The sequence below is a fragment of the Eulemur rufifrons genome, chromosome 15, assembly GCF_041146395.1.
Source record: "Eulemur rufifrons isolate Redbay chromosome 15, OSU_ERuf_1, whole genome shotgun sequence".
NCBI classification, from domain to species: domain Eukaryota; kingdom Metazoa; phylum Chordata; class Mammalia; order Primates; family Lemuridae; genus Eulemur; species Eulemur rufifrons.
In genome coordinates, this window is record NC_090997.1 from 2,971,214 (window position 1) to 2,991,071 (window position 19,858).

General features: G+C 36.3%; 1 protein-coding gene across 1 annotated transcript; it reads right to left on the bottom strand.

Moving 5' to 3' along the window:
• Positions 1–2,192: 2,192 nt before the first annotated feature.
• TSBP1 (testis expressed basic protein 1) lies at positions 2,193–19,223 on the bottom strand. Its single transcript, XM_069488498.1, has 6 exons — positions 19,211–19,223; positions 8,478–9,070; positions 8,310–8,399; positions 7,797–8,102; positions 7,626–7,760; positions 2,193–2,243 (listed from the first exon to the last, which is right to left on the bottom strand). The coding sequence occupies exons 1-6, from the start codon at positions 19,221–19,223 to the stop codon at positions 2,193–2,195; spliced, it is 1,188 nt and encodes a 395-aa protein (XP_069344599.1).
• Positions 19,224–19,858: the final 635 nt, after the last annotated feature.

A 19,858-nucleotide genomic window follows, 5' to 3' on the forward strand; every position in this document is an offset into this window, starting at 1 on the left:
CAAGTAGCTGGGACTATAGGCATGCGCCACCATGCCCGGCTAATTTTTTTCTATATATATTTTAGCTGTCCATATAATTTCTTTCTATTTTTAGTAGAGACGGGGTCTCACTCTTGCTCAGGCTGGTCTCGAACTCCTGAGCTCAAACAATCCGCCCGCCTCGGCCTCCCAGAGTGCTAGGATTACAGGCGTGAGCCACCGCGCCTGGCCAACCTAGAATTTCTTATTCAGCAAAACTATTATTTGATAGTGAAGGTGAAGTTAAAAGATTTTCTAGCAAAAGTCCAAGAAATTTATTATTCACAAATCCTCACTGGAAAACAAATAAAGGATACATATCCAGAAGAAGGAAATCAAACCATAAAGCAAGGATTAAGATACACAAAGAAATAGTAAGCAAAGATATTGGTAAATATATGAGTAAATGTGAAGAACTATGGATTGTAAAAACAACTTAATTATCATGACTAATTTTAGGGTGCTTAAAAACATAGCAGAATGAAAATATCAGATAATAGCAATGACAATGGAATAGTGTAATGTTTTATAAATAAAATTGAATAAATCAGTAATCATAAATATAAATGGTTTACACTTGCCACTTAAAAGACATATACTCTCAGATTGGAAAAAAGGATCTAGTTATTTTCTATTCACAAGACACACTGGAATCTGAAAAATAAAATAATAGAAAAAGACATAGCAGAGGAAAATATTAACCAAAAGAAAGTTATCAGTTAAAATAGAATTTAAATCAAAAGTTTCTATTAGGAATAAAGAATATCATTAAATATTGATAAAATAAGTGATTTTCCTCGAAGAATCTGGGTCCTATGCACACCTAACAATACATGCTCAAAATGTGTAAATGCAAATTGAGTAAAGCAAAATTGTATCTCTTTACAGAGTGTTTTAGAAAATCTAAGAAATGTTTAGAAAACTATTAGTAATAATTTGAGAGTCTAAGTTACATGAATCAAGATTAATATAAAAGTTATTTTTCTCTATACTTGTTAAAATTAATTAGAAAAGGAAATTTAAAAAATCATGTTTACAATGACAACAAAGCTATTAAGTACATAAGAATAAATGTAACTAGAACTAATATGAAGAAATATTGTGAAAGCACCAATATCAAGACCCAAAACAATAGACTCATATAACGTTTGTGGGTGAGGTGACTTCAATGATAATAATGATGTCAAATGTCTCCAAATCATTATATAAATTTAACTCATTTTTCAGTCAGAATGCTAGCTTTTTTTAAGGGAGTCAGGTAAATATTTTAAAGTCCATGTGGCGTAACACATGTCAAAGAGAACCAAGAAAACAATGAAAAAAGACGAGTAGAATAAGACATGCCTAACAAATATTCAAACTTTCTATAAAGCCCATGTAATCAAAGCAGTATGATATTGGCACCTTTTTTCCCATTATCATCTCCCTAAGGAAACTATTAAAGATATTGTTTATCCTAATTGCCTCCTTTCATAAAAATTTAATGTTATAAATATACTGTATATCTGCTTATGTATTTTATGAATACATTATATATCAGCTTATGTATGTGAATACATCAGCTTATATATGTGAATATATATGATTTATACATAAAAAGAGAAATATTTTTTGACCCTCCAGAACCATTTTTTGTCTCCTGAAGGGCAACATTGCTCCTATTGAGAATGCATGATGTAGTGGAAAAAGGATGGTTTATTCTACAAATATTGCTGAGATAATTTGATATGCATCTTGAAGGAAAGAAAACTAAACCTTATTTTGTCCGGAGCCTTGAGGCCCGGATACAACATTGCCTCTGGCGCCTGAGCTCAATAATTTTCCACTCCATAAGTAACAACACAGTCAGTTTCACTGTAAAAAGAACTGACATTTCCCGCTTTACTTAACGGTTACTTTACAGTTTAAACTTACCCCACCTTTTTTTTTTCCGTCTTGCTGACCTATAGAACTTACCACTCAGCACACAATAAACAAGACTTGATCAAACTCCTGTCTTGTCTCCATTTCTCGCGTCTCTTGTCCCCCCAATTCCCACTCCCTCTTCCAGGGTTCACATTGACAGTCCTGCGGGTCGGGACAAGTGGCGCCCAACGTGGGGCTCTGGACACGGGGGTTGAACGTGAGGAACAGACGCAAAGAAAGGCCGGCGATTCAAGTGAGCAGAGCATCCTTCAGCCGCTGCGGGAACCTGCCGCGTTGGAACCGAAGGCAAGTGAAAGCGTCTGAACATGGGACAAGGATTAAGTCAACATCAGCTTTACGTGAAACAATTGAAGGAGATTTTAAAGGCGCGAGGAGTAAAGGTTAAAAGTTATGACTTGCTTAAATTTTTTGATTTCATACAAGACACCTGTCCTTGGTTCCCCCAAGAAGGGACCATTGATATAAAAAGATGGAAAAGAGTAGGAGATGCCTTACAAGACTACTACAAAACTTTTGGGCCTGAAAAGGTTCCCGTTACAGCCTTTTCATATTGGAACTTGATCAAGGAATTAATAGACAAAAGGGAGGACCACCCACAAATAGTGGCGGCAATCGCCCAAACGGAAGACTTATTAAAACAATCCTGTTCAAAACCCGATCTCCGAGAACCCCCGCCAAAAAAAGAGATAAATCTTATTTCTTTAGAAAGTGATGATAAAGGAGCCAAGGCTCCCCCGACAAAGGGCACCCAAGAGGTTCCTTTGGCACAAAATAAAGAGGAGGAGGGGGCTAAATGTTCCTCTGTAAGGAGGAAGAGTTTACAGTACAGTACAAAGCCTAAAAAGTTCCCAGTGAACAAAGAACCACAAAAACATGATAATAAAAATAATCCTGATCCCTCAGAAGTGGACTGGGGCGAAATAGAAGAGGAGGCAACAAAATATAATCCTGACTGGCCTCCGTCTGTCTCATACCCTCCTCCCTATAACATGGCTTCCGCACCCACGATAATGGCGGCCGTAGACCCTAAAGAGGAACTCAAAGAAAAAATTGCGTGGCTTAAAAAACAGATAAAACTCGAAGAGCTACATCAGTCCTTAATTGCTAGGTTACAAAACATAAGAACGGGGAATGAGAACGTGGCAGATTTGGGGAATGACCAAAAAAAATGTCCGCCCACCTCAACGGCCTGGGCAACATGTCCCAAAAAGAAAAAAATATATATCTAAGGGAGAAGATGCTTCCCTTATAGAGGCTTTTCCAGTAACCAAAACTACCGATACACAGGGACAGGCTTGGAGACATCACAATGGGTTTGATTTTACCGTTATAAAAAAACTAAAAACAGCTGTCTCACAATACGGGGCTACTGCCCCACATACTATGGCCATCTTAAAATCTGTGGCTGAACAATGGCTCACTCCAATAGACTAGAACACCCTGGTCAGAACAGTTCTCTCAGGAGGGGATCATCTGCTCTAGAAATCAAAATACCATGAAAACTGTAGGGAGATGGCCAAAAAAAATTTCCAAGTGGAAAATAACTGAGATTTTGACATATTAACCGGCTCCGATAATTATACAAACACAGACACTCAAATACAGTTCGATCCCGGACTGTTTGCACAAATTCAGGCAGCTACTACCAAAGCTTAGAGAAAGCTCCCCGTTAAAGGGGACCCAGGAGCTTCGCTCACTGGAGTCAAACAAGGGCCTGACAAACCATTCACAAAGTTTGTCCACAGACTCATGACCACAGTCCCCCCAAAATCCTCTCGACATTGAAAAAATAAAAAAGGGGGACCTGTCCGGAGCCTTGAGGCCCGGCTACAACATTGCCTTTGGCGCCTGAGCTCAATAATTTTCCACTCCATAAGCAACAACACAGTCAGTTCCACTGTAAAAAGAACTGACATTTACCGCCTTACTTAACGGCTACTTTACAGTTTAAACTTACCCCACCTTTTCTTTTCCCGCCTTGCTGACCTATAAAACCTACCACTCAGTACACAATAAACGAGACTTGATCAAACTCCTGTCTTGTCTCCATTTCTCACGTCTCTTGTCTCCGCAATTCCCACTCCCTCTTCCAGGGTTCACATTGACAGTCCTGTGGGTCGGGACACTATCTCACACCATAAACAAAATGGATTAAATATTCAAGTATAAAAGAGAAATTAAACATTTAGAAAAAATTAAGTGATTATAAATATGTGTACCATAGTAGTAGAGGAGACCCTTTTGGAAGCCCAGAAGTTATCAAGGGTATGGTAGACACGTTAGACTAAATGAAATAAATTTTTGTATAGTAAAGAAATCAAATTGCAGAATTATGTATATATTTTGACCCCATTTAAAAAAAATGCTTGTATTTGCACATATATTTATATGGATTAAGATATGGAGAGATTCACAGGAAGTTAACACTGAGTTTTTAATTTTTGAAGAGAAATTTCACAAAGATTTAAATAAAATATTTATTGAGACCTGGGTTACAATGTGTATGATCTGTGGTGTAACATCTCTTAGATTTGACTTCCCAGTCTTGGCAGGTGCTCAGACTTCTGGATGATGATGGATAAGAGTGTCTTTATTCCTTAAACACCAGGAAAATAGGCTTATATTTCATCAAAACCACAGTTGGAGCCTCCCAGGGTACAGTGTAGGAACACTAGTTGTTTTTTCTATTCCTAATTGTTTTAAAGGGGGAGAGTAATGGAATTTCATCAAATATAAAACTGAATATTTTGAATAGTGTTTAATTTTTTTATTATTTATTTTTATTTTTATTTTTTGAGACAAGAGTCTCACTCTGTTGCACAGGCTAGAGTGCCGTGGCATCAGCCTAGCTCACAGCAACCTCAAACTCCGGGGGTCAAGCGATCCTCCTGCCTCAGCCTCCCGGGTAGCTGAGACTATGTCACCCCGGAGTGCCACCCTGCCCTGCTAATTTAATCTATTTTTAGTTGTTTGGCTAATTTCTTTCCATTTTTAGTAGAGACGCCGGTCTCACTCTTGCTCAGGCTGGTCTCTAACTCCTGACCTCGAGCGATTCTCCCGCCTCGGCCTCCCAGAATGTTAGGATTACAGGCGTGAGCCACTGCGCCCGGCCTGCAATTTAGTTTTGCTAAATCTGTATCAGCTCATGGAAGGCCTGAGGATTCTGTGACTTCTAAAATTAACATAGGCTTCTATACCTGTGGCAGGGCTGTGAGCACAGATTAGACATCCATATATAGTGGTTTGGATTGTGCTAGAAGCTCTGGAGATACTCTCTTAAGGTTGTAGTTGAGTAGCTTGAAAAATTTATGAAACACTTTATACTTTGAGCAGAGACTAAAGTCTGGTTTCTCTCTTTTTTTTTTGGTCAAACTTCTTCAAAGAAAAATACCCATAATCACTGTGGAAAGTTTCCTTGGAAGACACCTAGTTAGTCCAGAGAATTTTATATTTTGCATTAGAGACTCCCAGGAAGTCTATTTGGAAGGAACCATAAAGATAATTTATTCCAATGACTCAGCTGTTTCCAGAGTCTCCACTGTAGCATTACCACTAAATGGTCATGCAGCCTTAAAATCTTTTGGGGATCCCACTTCCTCTTATTCCTGAGATAAAATTTGTTACCTTGTACCTTTCCATTCACAGCTCTTATTTCCCTGGGGCCATACAAAATATTCTAATTCATGATGAACCTTCATATATTTGAAAATAATTCTCATTGTTTCCTTATATGTTTGTATTTCCCACCCCCACCCCCTCAGGTGAACTGTGCAAACTCCTGCTCACTCGTGTCTTTCTCTCCTGACGGGACTTTAGTTTATCCATATCCCATGACAGAACCGAATGTAATATTCAGGGTTTGGGCTACTCAGCACAGAAAAGAGTAGAATAAAAATAAAAACTATACTTTTAAAACAAACTAAAATTAATTTTTTTTGGAAGGCACATCCCATAGCAACTTACTTGTGTTTCTGTATTCTGCCTGCTTAATTTCCTTCTCCTAGCTACCTTTCTTTGGACAGTGCTCTTTACAAATTCATCAGTCATCTCCAAATAGCAAATACAATGGTCTCTTTCCATCCTTATTTTCTTTGAAGTCTTGGCTATCCTTTATCATCTATTCTTCTTGAAACTCTCATCTTCCTTAATTATTGGAACATTCAATTACCCAGGTTTTCCTTATATCTTCCTATGCCTTAGTTAACTGTCTTCTTCAACCGATTATATAAATAGCTCAGTTCTTGGACTTCTGCTTTTTGGAGAACTCATTTACTCTTATGGCTTCAATTGTTACCTCTACTTGTCTAACTCCAGGCCTCTCTTGAATGACAAGTGTTATTGCTTATCCCCTTAAACGCAACGATTTGTTATTCTCCCCCGTCCCATAAACTAGCTCCTAGTTTGTTAGTGATTTTCTGCCACCTGGTTTCAAAAGTTATGAAGTCATCGATTGTTTTTTTTCCTTTACTCCTATGCAGCCAGTCATCATGAAACAGTGATTCTTCTTTGAAAAAATATATCTATCTCTGCTATTTATTCTCTTTCCATCACTTACTCCAAGCACCTCTTAACTAGATTTACTACCTATGATTGTTTCTCTTCTTCAATCTATTTTGCACTATTACAAGATTAACATTTTTTTGTAATGCAAACTTATTCACTTCACTCTCCTTCTCAAATACCTCAGAAGGCTTCCAGGTGCCTAAAGAGTAAAATATAAATTTGTGCTTTGTTTTCAAATCTCTTCACATCTTCCTTTTCAAAATTACACTCCAGAATGCCTCCCATGAGTCTGCTGCAACTTCAAAATTGCCTGCTGCCCCTAGAGCATGGCATGACAGCCCTGAACCCCATTGCCTTTCTTGTACTCTTTCTACTTCACTCAGCATATCAACATCTTAGCCATTTTTTGAAACATGTCATATTTCACTACTACCTTCTCCATGAAGCTACTCTGTTTACTTTCTCATCCCAAAATGGATTATATTGTCCCTCTAAATGACTTTTTTGACACTTAGATTTTATTTCTTAAAACAATTGTCATGTCTACATTTATCACCATATATGTTTCAAGCTACTTGATTGCAGGCACTCTGACATGTATTTTTCTGTATACCCTTTATTGCTAGAACAGCATCTTGCAAATATGAAGCCTGCCATGAGGAGTTATTGGTTGATTGGTTGGGTAGGCTATCATAGACATACTTGTCAAAGGAAATTGTCATGCATTTCTTTAATTAAAGTGTTTCACCCCAAAGAAATCAAATATTTGGAATCTGAGGATTGTGGCTGAGAGGTCTAAAAATGGCAAAACTTTTGAAGAGCAGAAATTCTGCAGATATAAAGATTAAAGGGATTTCCTAATTATAATCCATTTAGGCAATGGATGGAGGATGGGGATCATAATGACCATTTGGCTTATGGGGCTTCCTTTTATTTACCCTTTTTGTTTTACTTTGTTCACTAGCTTCACTCTCCTTTTCTTAAGCTTCTTGTCCTTGTTGTACATTTGCCTCATTCTCCTTTCCTTGGGCTTCCTGTCCTTGTTGTACACTCGTCTCACTCTTCTTTTCTTGGGCTTCCTGTCCTTGTACACTCGTCTCACTCTTCTTTCCTTGGGTTTTCTGTTTTTTTGGTACACCCGCCTTTTTTGGGGATGCCTGTCTTTCTGGTACACTCACCTCACTCTCCTTTTCTTGGGCTTCCTGTCCTTCTTGTACACTCGCCTCACTCTCCTTTTCTTGGGCTTCCTTTCCTTGTTGTACACTTGTCTCACTCTTCTTTCCTTGGGTTTTCTGTTTTTTTGGTACACCCGCCTTTTTTGGGGATGCCTGTCCTTCTTGTACACTCACCTCACTCTCCTTTTCTTGGGCTTCCTGTCCTTCTTGTACACTCGCCTCACTCTCCTTTTCTTGGGCTTCCTTTCCTTGTTGTACACTCGTCTCACTCTTCTTTCCTTGGGTTTTCTGTCTTTTTGGTACACCCGCCTTTTTTGGGGATGCCTGTCCTTCTTGTACACTCACCTCACTCTCCTTTTCTTGGGCTTCCTGTCCTTCTTGTACACTCGCCTCACTCTCCTTTTCTTGGGCTTCCTTTCCTTGTTGTACACTCGTCTCACTCTTCTTTCCTTGGGTTTTCTGTTTTTTTGGTACACCTGCCTTTTTTGGGGATGCTTGTCTTTCTGGTACACTCACCTCACTCTCCTTTTCTTGGGCTTCCTGTCCTTCTTGTACACTCGCCTCACTCTCCTTTTCTTGGGCTTCCTTTCCTTGTTGTACACTCGTCTCACTCTTCTTTCCTTGGGCTTTCTGTTTTTTTGGTACACCCGCCTTTTTTGGGGATGCCTGTCTTTCTGGTACACTCACCTCACTCTCCTTTTCTTGGGCTTCCTGTCCTTCTTGTACACTCGCCTCACTCTCCTTTTCTTGGGCTTCTTTTCCTTGTTGTACACTCGTCTCACTCTTTCCTTGGGTTTTCTGTTTTTTTGGTACACCTGCTTTTTTGGGGGATGCCTGTCTTTCTGGTACACCCACCTTAGTCTTCTTTTCTTGGGCTTCCTCTCCTTGTGGTACACTCGTCTCATTCTTCTTTCCTTGGGTTTTCTGTTTTTTTGGTACACCTGCCTTTTGGGGGGCTTCCTGTCCTTCTTGTACACTCCCCTCACTCTCCTTTTCTTGGGCTTCTTGTCCTTGTGGTACACTCGCCTCACTCTCCTTTTCTTGGGCTTCCTGTCCTTGTGGTACACCTGCCTCACTCTTCTTTTCTTGGGCTTTCTGTTTTTTTGGTACACCCAGTTCACTCTTCTTTGTTTGGGCTTCCTGTACTTTTGATACACCCACCTCACTCTTCTTTACTTGGGCTTCCTGTCTTTTTTGTATTCCAGTGTCTCTCTCTACCTTGATCTCCATTCCTATCTTGTCTTTCTCTAAATTAGTGCCTATTGCTTTTTTTTTTGGTTCTTTTTTGTGTGTTGATGTCAAGGATTTATCAGAATCTCTAAATATGACTTCATTCTTTGGTGCTTCCTTGTTTTCTTCTTGGCTATTCTGAGACCTTGTAGGGCCTCCACTTTTTAGAATCTGGGCTTTGGACTCTGATTTTTTTGCAAGTTGTTCATCCATGTAACCTGGAAATACAACTGAGCATACAATAAAAGTGCATGATTCAGATATCAAGTATTTTCTCTTTATTTCTACTTTCCCCTTATATTGGTTTATTTTTTGTCTTAAAATTAATAAACAGGAGGTAACCTGAGATTTTCCTGAATCTCAAGTTATCTAAAATTATAGAAGTATTGATAAAATTCTAGACTCTTTTCAATAAATTAGAAGACTAATGAGAGAAAATATACATGTACTATAAATGAAGTGACATTAGTTGAGTAGATTAGGGCCAATGAATAATGCTTAGTGGCTAATGGAGGATGTATTCTGAAAAGAAATAGAATTTATTTTAAGGAAAAATTGTGAGAAGAAGGAATAATTGTTTCTTAAAATAGAAGAAAGCTTAAATATGCTTTTCATATTGAATAAAAGCAAATTTCATTATGCAAAAGTAATAACAGTACTAGCTAATAATTATTAAGTGCTTACCATGTACTAGGCTCTCACTGTTTTGAGCATTTTACATATTAAATTTAGCTGGGTGACCTTGGGCAAACTTTACTTTTCTTGTCTGTAAATGGGGGCAGGAGTAGTAACTACCTCAAAGAGGTGTTATGAGTATTAAATAATGTTATCTGAATAAAGCACTCAGTACAGTGCCAGGAACATAAGTAAACATTGGCCATTACTACTACAGAATGAGAGTATAAGAAAAACTCTGATGCAGTCAAGACAAGGCATTTTTAGTTCCCTACCAATAATTTGGAGGAGTGTTAATTGTATTGCAGGAACACTTTTTGCTTAAAAATTAATTATTAGACTTTTCATGTTTTACATTTAGGGTTTGGTGCTCAAAAAATTGGCACACACATAAAGAATTTTATCAGTTGTAAAAACGAGGCACACCTGTATAAGATAATAAACTAATTATGAATCAAAGGGATATTATAGTTCAGCGTTTACTGGTGTTTTCTTTTTTTTATTTTAAGCTTTTGATACCAAGACAAAAATAATATTAGGAACCTTACAGTAATGCTTTCTGAACCCTTTCTTATATTTCCCCAATGCTTTTCATTAAAATATAAGTTCTGACATTTTGGACAAGCCAATTTCTAATTTTGTAATGAAAATCAGGGGTAACATAGCCCAAGCATTGCTGAATTAAGAAAGATAGCCAAGAATATTTTGATCTTTGACAGTGCTACCACTGGACATTGTTTTTTTTTGTTTGGGGGTATGGTGTAGTGTGACACGTAATAGAGAAGAGTGTGTTTTTCCACTGACGCTTCTAACCTCAAGAATTTTATGGAAGGTATTCCTCAAACAAGCTGATTTTTCTTACTCTATGGATATTTTTGGTTTTACCATCTCTGGGGGTAATTGTTTATTACTGTGTAACACTGCATAACCCATTTTAACCTAAGTTGTTTTGCCCTCTAAATTGTATAGATTTGTTAACCAAAATTAAGTATTCTAGGATTTCATGAAACACTGTTTATTCTTAACTATAACTTCCCTAATTTCATAGAATTAAAACAATTCATTCTTTTTTCTATTGCCCTAAAAAATACCGTTAGTCACTTCTAATAGTATCTTCATACCCTGGATTATTTGAATATTTTTGCTGTTATCTTTTCTATCTTGAATATAATTAAACATAGATTAAATTTGCTAGTATTTATTTTTCAGGGACCTATATATCTCATGGTGAGGTTCACTTTTATTTCAACTTTGCATTGCAGAAGTAAACCACAAATCATTATTCTATCACATTCTAAGTTCTTCTCTTCCTTCTCTCAGATTTCAAGATAGTGCATAAATCTCTTCTTTCCCTTGGACCTCATAATCATCCTATGTTTACAGTGTAAATCTTCATACTATAAAGATTTGTAAGCCCTGGCTGGAAGTCCATTTATTGCAGGCAGCAGTCCATACAAAAAAATTCTAATACAATTCAAAGATAATCAAGACTTTGGGGATCATTGCAACATAGGCTGATTAAAATTTAATGATTAAAAATTTTAAATTGGATTAATTTTTGTTAAAGCTAAAAGATATGAAATAGCTATCACATTAATAATCCTAATTATATGATACTTAAAATAATGTAGCAAATAGAACATAGGCTTTATTAGGAAACTAATCTTAGGTGCTTAATCTAGTGGTTGGCAGGAAGAGCACAGTCAGATCTAGACTCTAAAAGATCTGTTAAGCACCAGAGAGATAAATCATTATGGCTCTCAGGCCATGAATTACATTTTGAAAGATCATATACTAATTAGCTGAATGTGGGAGTGAGAAATCAGAGACTCAGCTTGAGAGGATGGCGATGTTTGATGGTCTTACCTGTCTTAAATCTTTCTTTGAACACTGAATTAAACCTTAACCTCATTTTTCTGAAAATATCAGTTGGAAAGAATGTGTTGAAAGAGTATATCAATAAGATATCTTTTATAAGAAAAAAATTTAAAAGATTAAATGGATTTTTTTTCTGGTAACTTTAAAAAAATTAGTATTCATTAAAAACTAATTTACATCTAGGAAGAAACTTGGCCTGTGATTTCTTCTCAGAGCCCTTGTATTAGTTAGGGTTATTCTGAGTCAAGTTGACACATAAAATTAACCATCACAGCCTTCTTTTGTTTGTCAGGGAAACACACAAGATCACAGTCTTGTCGCTTTCCTATGTGGGGAGGGCATTTGAGGGATGTAGGTACATCATGACTGCTCTGAATGCAACTGTTTCTTGTACTGTGAATCAAAACAAGATAATTGCTCCTTTCACATTCATCTCACTGCCCTCCACTCCCCTCAAGCCATCCTTTTTCTAGTGTGAACTGAGAAAGAAGAATGGGGCTTAAACATGATTAAATATAAAGACATATTTTGTGTTTGTCACTGTTTGGAATGTTTGAAATGTGTCTTACCAAATTTAAATCTTACTGTTTCTTATGGTTATATATTTGTAGAATTTAAAAAAATATTATTCTATTTTGTTTTATGTGGTTTCCTTGAAAAGCTGAGCCATACATTAAATAATCTTGATAGAGAGAAATCCATATTTTGAAAACAGTTAAAAGTCAAACATTGATTTAAATGGAAAATCTTCTATTTTTAAAAGGATTCTTTTGTGCACATTTGATTATGTAGCTTCTCTAGTAGATGTATATATTTTTTTATGAACATTTGATTTATAGATAAGTTTCCATGACCAATCACAAGAAAGGCATTTGTGATTCAGTATAGGAGGCAACATGTTGGGGTGGAAAGTGTATGTATTTCAGAGACAGAAAGACTTGGCTTTAAGTCCTGACACTGATGTTTACCAACTCTTTAACCTTGGACAGATATCTGAGTTAGTTTCCTGATCTGGAAAATGGGGGATAATAATAGCTACCAGGCAGGGCTATGGTAAGAATAAGAGATACTATTTTTGAAAGTGCGTAGCCCAGTGCACAGTAGGTGCTCAATAACTTCTTTTTAAAACTTTTTTCTTTTTAAGAAATGGATTCTTGCTCTGTTGTCCAGGCTGGAATGCAAACTCCTGGACTCAAGCAATCCTCCCGCTTTAGCTTCTGCAGCAGCTGGGACTACAGGTGTAGGTCACCAGCCTGTCTAATTTTTAAATTTTTTTTTTAGAGAGGAAGGTCTCACTGCATTGCCCGGGCTGGTCTACGGATTCTTGGCCTCTAATGGTCTTCCCACCTCAGCCTACTGAGTAGCTGGGATTACAGGTATAAGCCACCGCAGCACCTGGCTAGTGCTCAATACCTTCTGTCTCTCAAAGGTATTTAGAAGGCAACAGAAAGTTGATGAGACTTTGTTCTTAATGAGGTTTTTTTCCTAATAATATGACTCAGAGGGCCTTTACTTATAATTAAAAAAGAGTTCTAAATTCCCAACAAAGAACTAATGGAATTCAGAAACTAATCTTTCTTTCATTACATTTTGCTGAGAGTCATGGAGGAGATTCTTTTCCAGAAGACCAGAGATTGTGACATTCTTCTGAATTTCATCTCCTCTAAAGCAATATCTCCAAAAATAGTTATTTAAAATCTTGGAAGGTTCTGGAGAATTGGAACGTTTAAAATGACCTTAGAAGTGTAAGCCTCTATTTTGGTAGTGGAAATGGCCACACCAGAAAATAATTATAAGCAATATAAAACATCAGAGCTGAGAATAGGTAAGGAGCTTATCTATAGGAGATAGTGCCAAAAACAAAATGCAAAAGAAAGTGGGGATTTTCTAACTCAAGGAGAATCCACCTTCCGATGATACCCTTTCTAGGTGAATGAAGAAACAGAACCTCCATGGGACATAAGACTCTCTGTTTCATCCTTAGGAGTGCTGTGGCCAAAGGTCCACATCCCACTCCATAGAGAGGGTTATCTTTAGGATGTCATTTAGTTAATGTAAGGATTTGTAATTTTGGGTAGGTGATATCAATTTTACCAAAATTCAAACTACTGCATTTCCTACCTTTCTTTGTTCTTTCACAAGCCAGCTTTTTACCCACTCTCTTGATCAGTTTGAAAAATGTGTATTTTTGGTCAATTACCAAAAATCACCATCTTGTTCTGACATATATTCTTTATGTCAATCTTAGATTATTTTCTTTTTTAGTAAAAATTGTCAGATTCCAGATTAAAGCACAGAGAAAATAGGCTCTGCTGGGAATATATGCTACCAATAATCTTTGGTAGTAAATAACTAAAATCAAATACAAGACCATTATATCTAAGGAAAATAGATAAGAGCAATCAAAATTTAAATATGAAGAAATCACTTATTTAAGAAATATTGACTATTGGAAGGAAAAAGAACTTGTAATACAAGAAAATTTAGGAAAAACTCAAAGGTCCTAGATAGGTAAGGCAAGGAAATGATCCAAACTTACCAATTTTTCCAGAACTTTCCACTGAAAGAGACAAAGGCAAAGACATCAATAGGTATTAGGCTTTCCCTTTTTCTCAATCCCCAAGCCTTTGCATCGGGTGGAATTTGTGGCATTAACAACCAAGTTTCATTTATTTAAATATGAGGAACCTTCATTTCCCTTCCACTTTCTCTTGGCTTGTTGTAGTTTAGAAAGGCCTTGTGGTAAGCTACCTTTAATCACCTTTACTTTTCATTAATCATTACCAATTTTGTATAGAGTGTCAAGATTATAATTTATAAAATACAGGATGTATATGGTCTTGCTTAGAAGATGTGTACTAACACTATTCACTGACATTGTTTGATTTGAACTATTTGAGATACAATGGTTGCCAGGTACTGGAATATGATTTCTTATGTTGATGTTACTTGATACACCTAACATATAAAGCACAAAATACTAAGAAAGTATGAAATTGTGAGAGGCATAATACCTGGATTGTTTACTGGAGATAAATATGTGGAGTTAGGGCATTTAAACCCTAGAGCAGGAGTTGGCAAAGTATTGTCCATGGAACAAATCTAGCTTGCCATCTATTTTTGTGTGTCCTGTGAAGTAAGACTGGATTTCACATATTTAAATTGTTGAAAAAAATATTTTGTGACATGTGAAAATTATATAAAATTCAAATTTCAATGTGTACAAATAGTATTTTCTTGGGACATTATAAGCTCATTCTTTTACATATTGTCTATGACTGCTTTTGTGCTACAACAGCTGAGTAGTTGTGACAGAGACTTTGTGGCTTGTAAAACTTAGAATATTTATTATCTGGCTCTTTATAGAAAAAGTTTGCCCACCCCAGCCTTAGAAGGAACTAAAGTACTAGAAATAGATTAGGAACTTACTAGCGTGTATTTGAGGCTTTCCTGAAAATCAAAATAAGAAGATAGGTTAATGGTAGCATTTTTGAATCAGAAATACAGTTCTTCCCCACTCCCATTTCCCCAATTCTTTTTTCTAGGGTATATCAAGACCTCTAGCAGGATACAATGAGATAAAATGGGACAGCTCAGTGTGTTATAAGAACCTGTTGCTATTCACCACATTTATGACTCTCGCTGTGGTCCAAGTTATTGTCATTTCTCTAATTGCTCTCTCTGCTTTTACCCTTGTTTCCCAGTCTAGTACAGCACCTAGAGGGATCCTTTTTAAAGTGATAGACTCTGTTTACTATTCACCAATTTTTTCTTATCTTGCTTTAGCCAAAGTCAAAGTCATTATAGTGGCTTTCAAGGAAGACCCTAGAAGATCTGTCCCCCCATAGCTCTCTGATAGCTTCTTTCATGTCACTTTTATTTAATTTTTTTCTTTTCTTTTCATTATTATTAGTTTTAGAGGTAGGGTCTCACTCTGTTGGCATGATAATAGCTCACTGCAGCCATAAACTCCTGGGCTTAAGCAATCCTCTTCCTTCAGCCTTCTGAGTAGCTAGGACTACAGGCACATCACCATGCTCAGTTACTTTTAAAACTTTTGTTTTAGACATGGGGGCTTGCTATGTTGCCCAGGCTTGTCTCAAACTCCTGGCCTCAAGACATCCTCCCACCTCAGCCTCCCAAAGTGTTGGGATTAAAGGGGTAAGCCACCACATCTGGACCTCACGTCACTTTTCATTCTGCTCCAGCTATATGATACTTGCTTTCTTGCTTTTCCTCAAATAGTCTGGAAGCATTCCTACCCTAGGGTAGTTTACTTGTTATCTCCTTTGATTGAAATACTCCCTCCTCAGATATCTGCATGGCTATTTCTCCCACCTTTTTCGTGTTCCATCTAGTAGTTCTATCAATTGCAGAGACTAGGGTATTGAACTTTCCAACTACAGTTGTGGGTTTCTCTTCAGTTCTAGTAGGTGTTTTTTTCCCATTTGTTTTGAAGCAATGTTCTTTGGTACATACACTTCTACGATTTCTATGTTTTCTAGATATACTAATCTTTTTATCATAATGTCATGTTCCTCTTTGCTCCTGGTAATTTTCTTTGCACTATGTGATATTAATATAGCCACTTCTGCTTTTTTTTTTTTTTTTAAAAAAAAAACTTGATGCTTTCATGGCATATATTTATCATTTTTTTTTTTTACTTTTGTTGTTAAATTTGAAGTGAGTTTCTTGTAGATAGCCTATAGTTAGGTCTTGGTTTTCATGTACTCTATTAATCTTTGTTTTTTAATTGGTATATTTACATGTAAATATAAAACTCAGATGTCTTATAAAACAATCACACAAGGAAGAGAAAGGACTCTAATGGCAACATGACAGAATTTCATTAAACCACAAAGACAAAAAGAGAAAAAGAAAGAAACAATTTATAAAACAACTAGAAAACAATTAATAGTACGAGAGGAATAAAGCCTCACATATCAACATTATCCTTGAATGTAAATGGGTTAAATGCTTCACTTAAAAGATACAGATTGGCAAACTGAATAATAAAAGAAAGACTCAACTATATGCTGCTTAGAAGAAACTCGTCTCACCTGTAAAGACACACATAGACTGAAAGTAAAGCAGTAGAAAAAGGTATTCCACACAAATGGAAACAAAAAGTGAGCAGGAGAAGCTATACTTATATAAGATAAAACAGACTTTAAGTCAAAAATGGTAAAAAAGACAAAGAAGGCCACTGTATAATGATAAAGGGATCGATTCAGCAAGAGGATATGACAATTGCAAATATATATGCACTCAACATTGGAGTACCCAGATTTACAAAACAAATGTTACTTGACTTAAAGAAAGAGATAGTCAGTAATATGATAATAGTGGGGGACTTCAGTACCCTACCCACAGAACTAGACAGATCATTGAAACAGAAAATTAAAAAAGAAACATTGGACTTCAACTGGACTATTAGACCAAATAGATTTAACAAATATTTACAGAACATTCTACCCAATAACTACAGAATATACATTCATTTCACCAGCATGTGGAACATTTTCCAAGATAGACTGCATGTTAGGCCACAAAACAAGTCTCAACAAATTTTTAAAAGTTGAAATCATATCAGGTGTCTTATCAGACCATAGTGGAATAAAGCTAGATATTTAGGAATATCTAGGAATATTGAGGAACTTCAGAAACCATGCAAATACATGGAAATTAAACAACATGCTCCTCAACAATCACTTGGTCAATGAAGCAATTAAGACAGAAATTTAAAAATTGTTTAAAATGAATGAAAATGAAAACACAACGTACCAAATACTGTGGGATATAGCAAAAGCAATGCTAAGAGAGGAGTTTATACCATTAAATGCCTACATCAGAAAGTATAAAGATCACACAAATTAACACCCTAACATCCCACCCCAAGGAACTAGAAAAATAAGAACAAACCAAGCTGAAAGTTAGCTGAAGAAAAGAAATAACAAAGATCAGAGCAGAACTACATGGAATAGAGACCAAAAATAAATAAATAAAATAATCAATGAAACAGAAAGTTGGTTCTTCAGAAAGATGAACAAAATTGATAAACCATTGAGCAGGCTAACCAAGAAAAGAAGAGAGAAGATCCATATAAAATCAGAAGTGAAAAAGGAGACATTACAACTCATACCACAGAAATACAAAAGATCATCTGAGACTATAATGAACAGCTATGCTCTAACAAACCGGAAAACCTAGAGAAAAGGGATAAATTCCTGGAAACATAGAACCTCCCAAGATTGAACCAGGTAGAAATAGAACTGAACAGACTGATAATGAGTAGTGAGAATGAATCAGTAATAAAAAATCTTCCAAGAAAAAAAAAAAAAAAAAGCAAGCCCAGGACCAGATTGATTCACAGCCAAATTCTACCAAATATACAGAGACCTAATGCCAACCTTCCTGAAACTGTTCCAAAAACTCAAGGTGGAGGGAATATTCCCTAACTCATTCTATAAGGCCAGTATTACCCTGATAGCAAAACCAACCAAGGACATAACAACAATAACAACAAAAAGAAAACTCAGACCAATATCCCTGATGCACATAGATGGAAAAATCCTCAAAAAATGCTAGGAAATCAAATTTAGTAGCACATCAAAAAGATAATACACTATGAACAAATGAGTTTTATACCAGGGATGCAAGGATGGTTCAATATACACCAATCAAAAAATTTGATAATCACATAAACAGAATTATGGACAAAAACCATAAGATCTTCAAATATATGCATAAAAACCATTCAATAAAATTAAGTGTTCCTTCATAATAAAAATCCTAAACAAACTAGGCATAGAAGGACCATACCCCAAAATAATAAAGGCCATATGTGACAAACCCACAGCCAACATCATAGTTAATGGGAAAAAGTTGAAAGCATTCCCCCTAAGGATTGGAACAAGACAAGGGTGCCTGCTTTTGCCACTTATTCAACATAGTACTGAATTCCTCACCAGAATAGTCAGGCAAGAGAAAGAAATAAAGGTCATCCAAATTGGAAAATAGGAAATCAAATTATTCCTGTTTGCTGATGATATTATCTTATATATAAAAAATCCTTAATACTCCACTAAAAATCTCTGAGATTTGATAATGAATTCAGTCAAGTTTCAGAGTACAAAATCAGTGTATAGAAATCAGTGGCATTTCTATACACCAATAATGATCTAGCAAAGAACCAATTCTAGAAGACATTCTCAGGCTGGGTGCAGTGGCTCAAGCCTGTAATACTAGCACTCTGGGAGGCCAAAGTGGGAAGATCACTTGAGCCCAGGAGTTTGAGACCAGCGTGGTCAAGGAAAAGACCCTGTTTCTACTAAAAATAGAAAAATTAGCCAGGCACAGTGGCATGTGCCTATAGTTCCAACTATTTGGGAGGCTGAGGCAGGAGGTTTGAGGTTTGAGATTGCAGTGAGCTATGATGATGCCACTTACACTGTAGCACAGGTGATAAGAATGAGACTCTGTCTCAAAAAAAAAAAAAAAAAAAAACCCCACAAAAAGCATATTTAACCAAGGAGATGAAAGATTTCTAAAAGGAAAACTTCAAAACACTGATGAAAGAAATTGTAGATGACACAAACAAATGGAAAACCATTCCATGCTCAGGATCGAAAGAATTAATGCCATTGGAATGAATATACTTCTCAAAGCAATCTACAGGTGCAATACAATCCCTATCAAAATACCAATGTCATTTTTCACAGAATTAAAAAAAGCAATTCTAAAGTTCATATGGAAACAAAGAAGAGCCCCAATAGCCAAAGCAATCTTGCACAAAAAGAACAAACCTGGAGGCATCATGTTGCCTGACTTTAAATTATACTAGAAGTCGACAGTAACCAAAACAGCATGATAGTGGTGTAAAAATAGACACATAAATCAATGGAACAGACTAGAGAACCCAGAAATAAAACCACATACTTACAGCCAGGTGATCTTTGACAAAGTTGGCAAGAACATACACTGGGTAAAGGACGTCCTTTTTCACAAATGATGCTGGGAAAATTGGATTGCCATATGCAGAAGAATGAAACTAAACCCCTAGCTCTCACCATATATAAAAATCAACTGGATATGGATGAAAGACTTGGATGAAAGACTTGAATGTAAGACTTGAAACTATAAAAATACTTGAAGAAAACCTAGGGAAAACTCCTCTGGACATTGGTATAGGCAAAGAATTCATGACTAAGACTTCAAAAGCACAGGCGACAAAAACAAAAATAGACAAATGGCACTTAATTAACCTACAAAGCTTCTGTACAGAAAAAAAATCAACAGAGTGAAGAAACAACCTGAGAAATGGGAGAAAATATTTGCAAATTATACATCTGACAGGGGACTAATTTCCTGAATTTATGAAGAACTCAACAACAATTAAAAAATATATAACTCCATTAAAAAGTAGGTTAAGGACATGAACAGACATCTTTCAC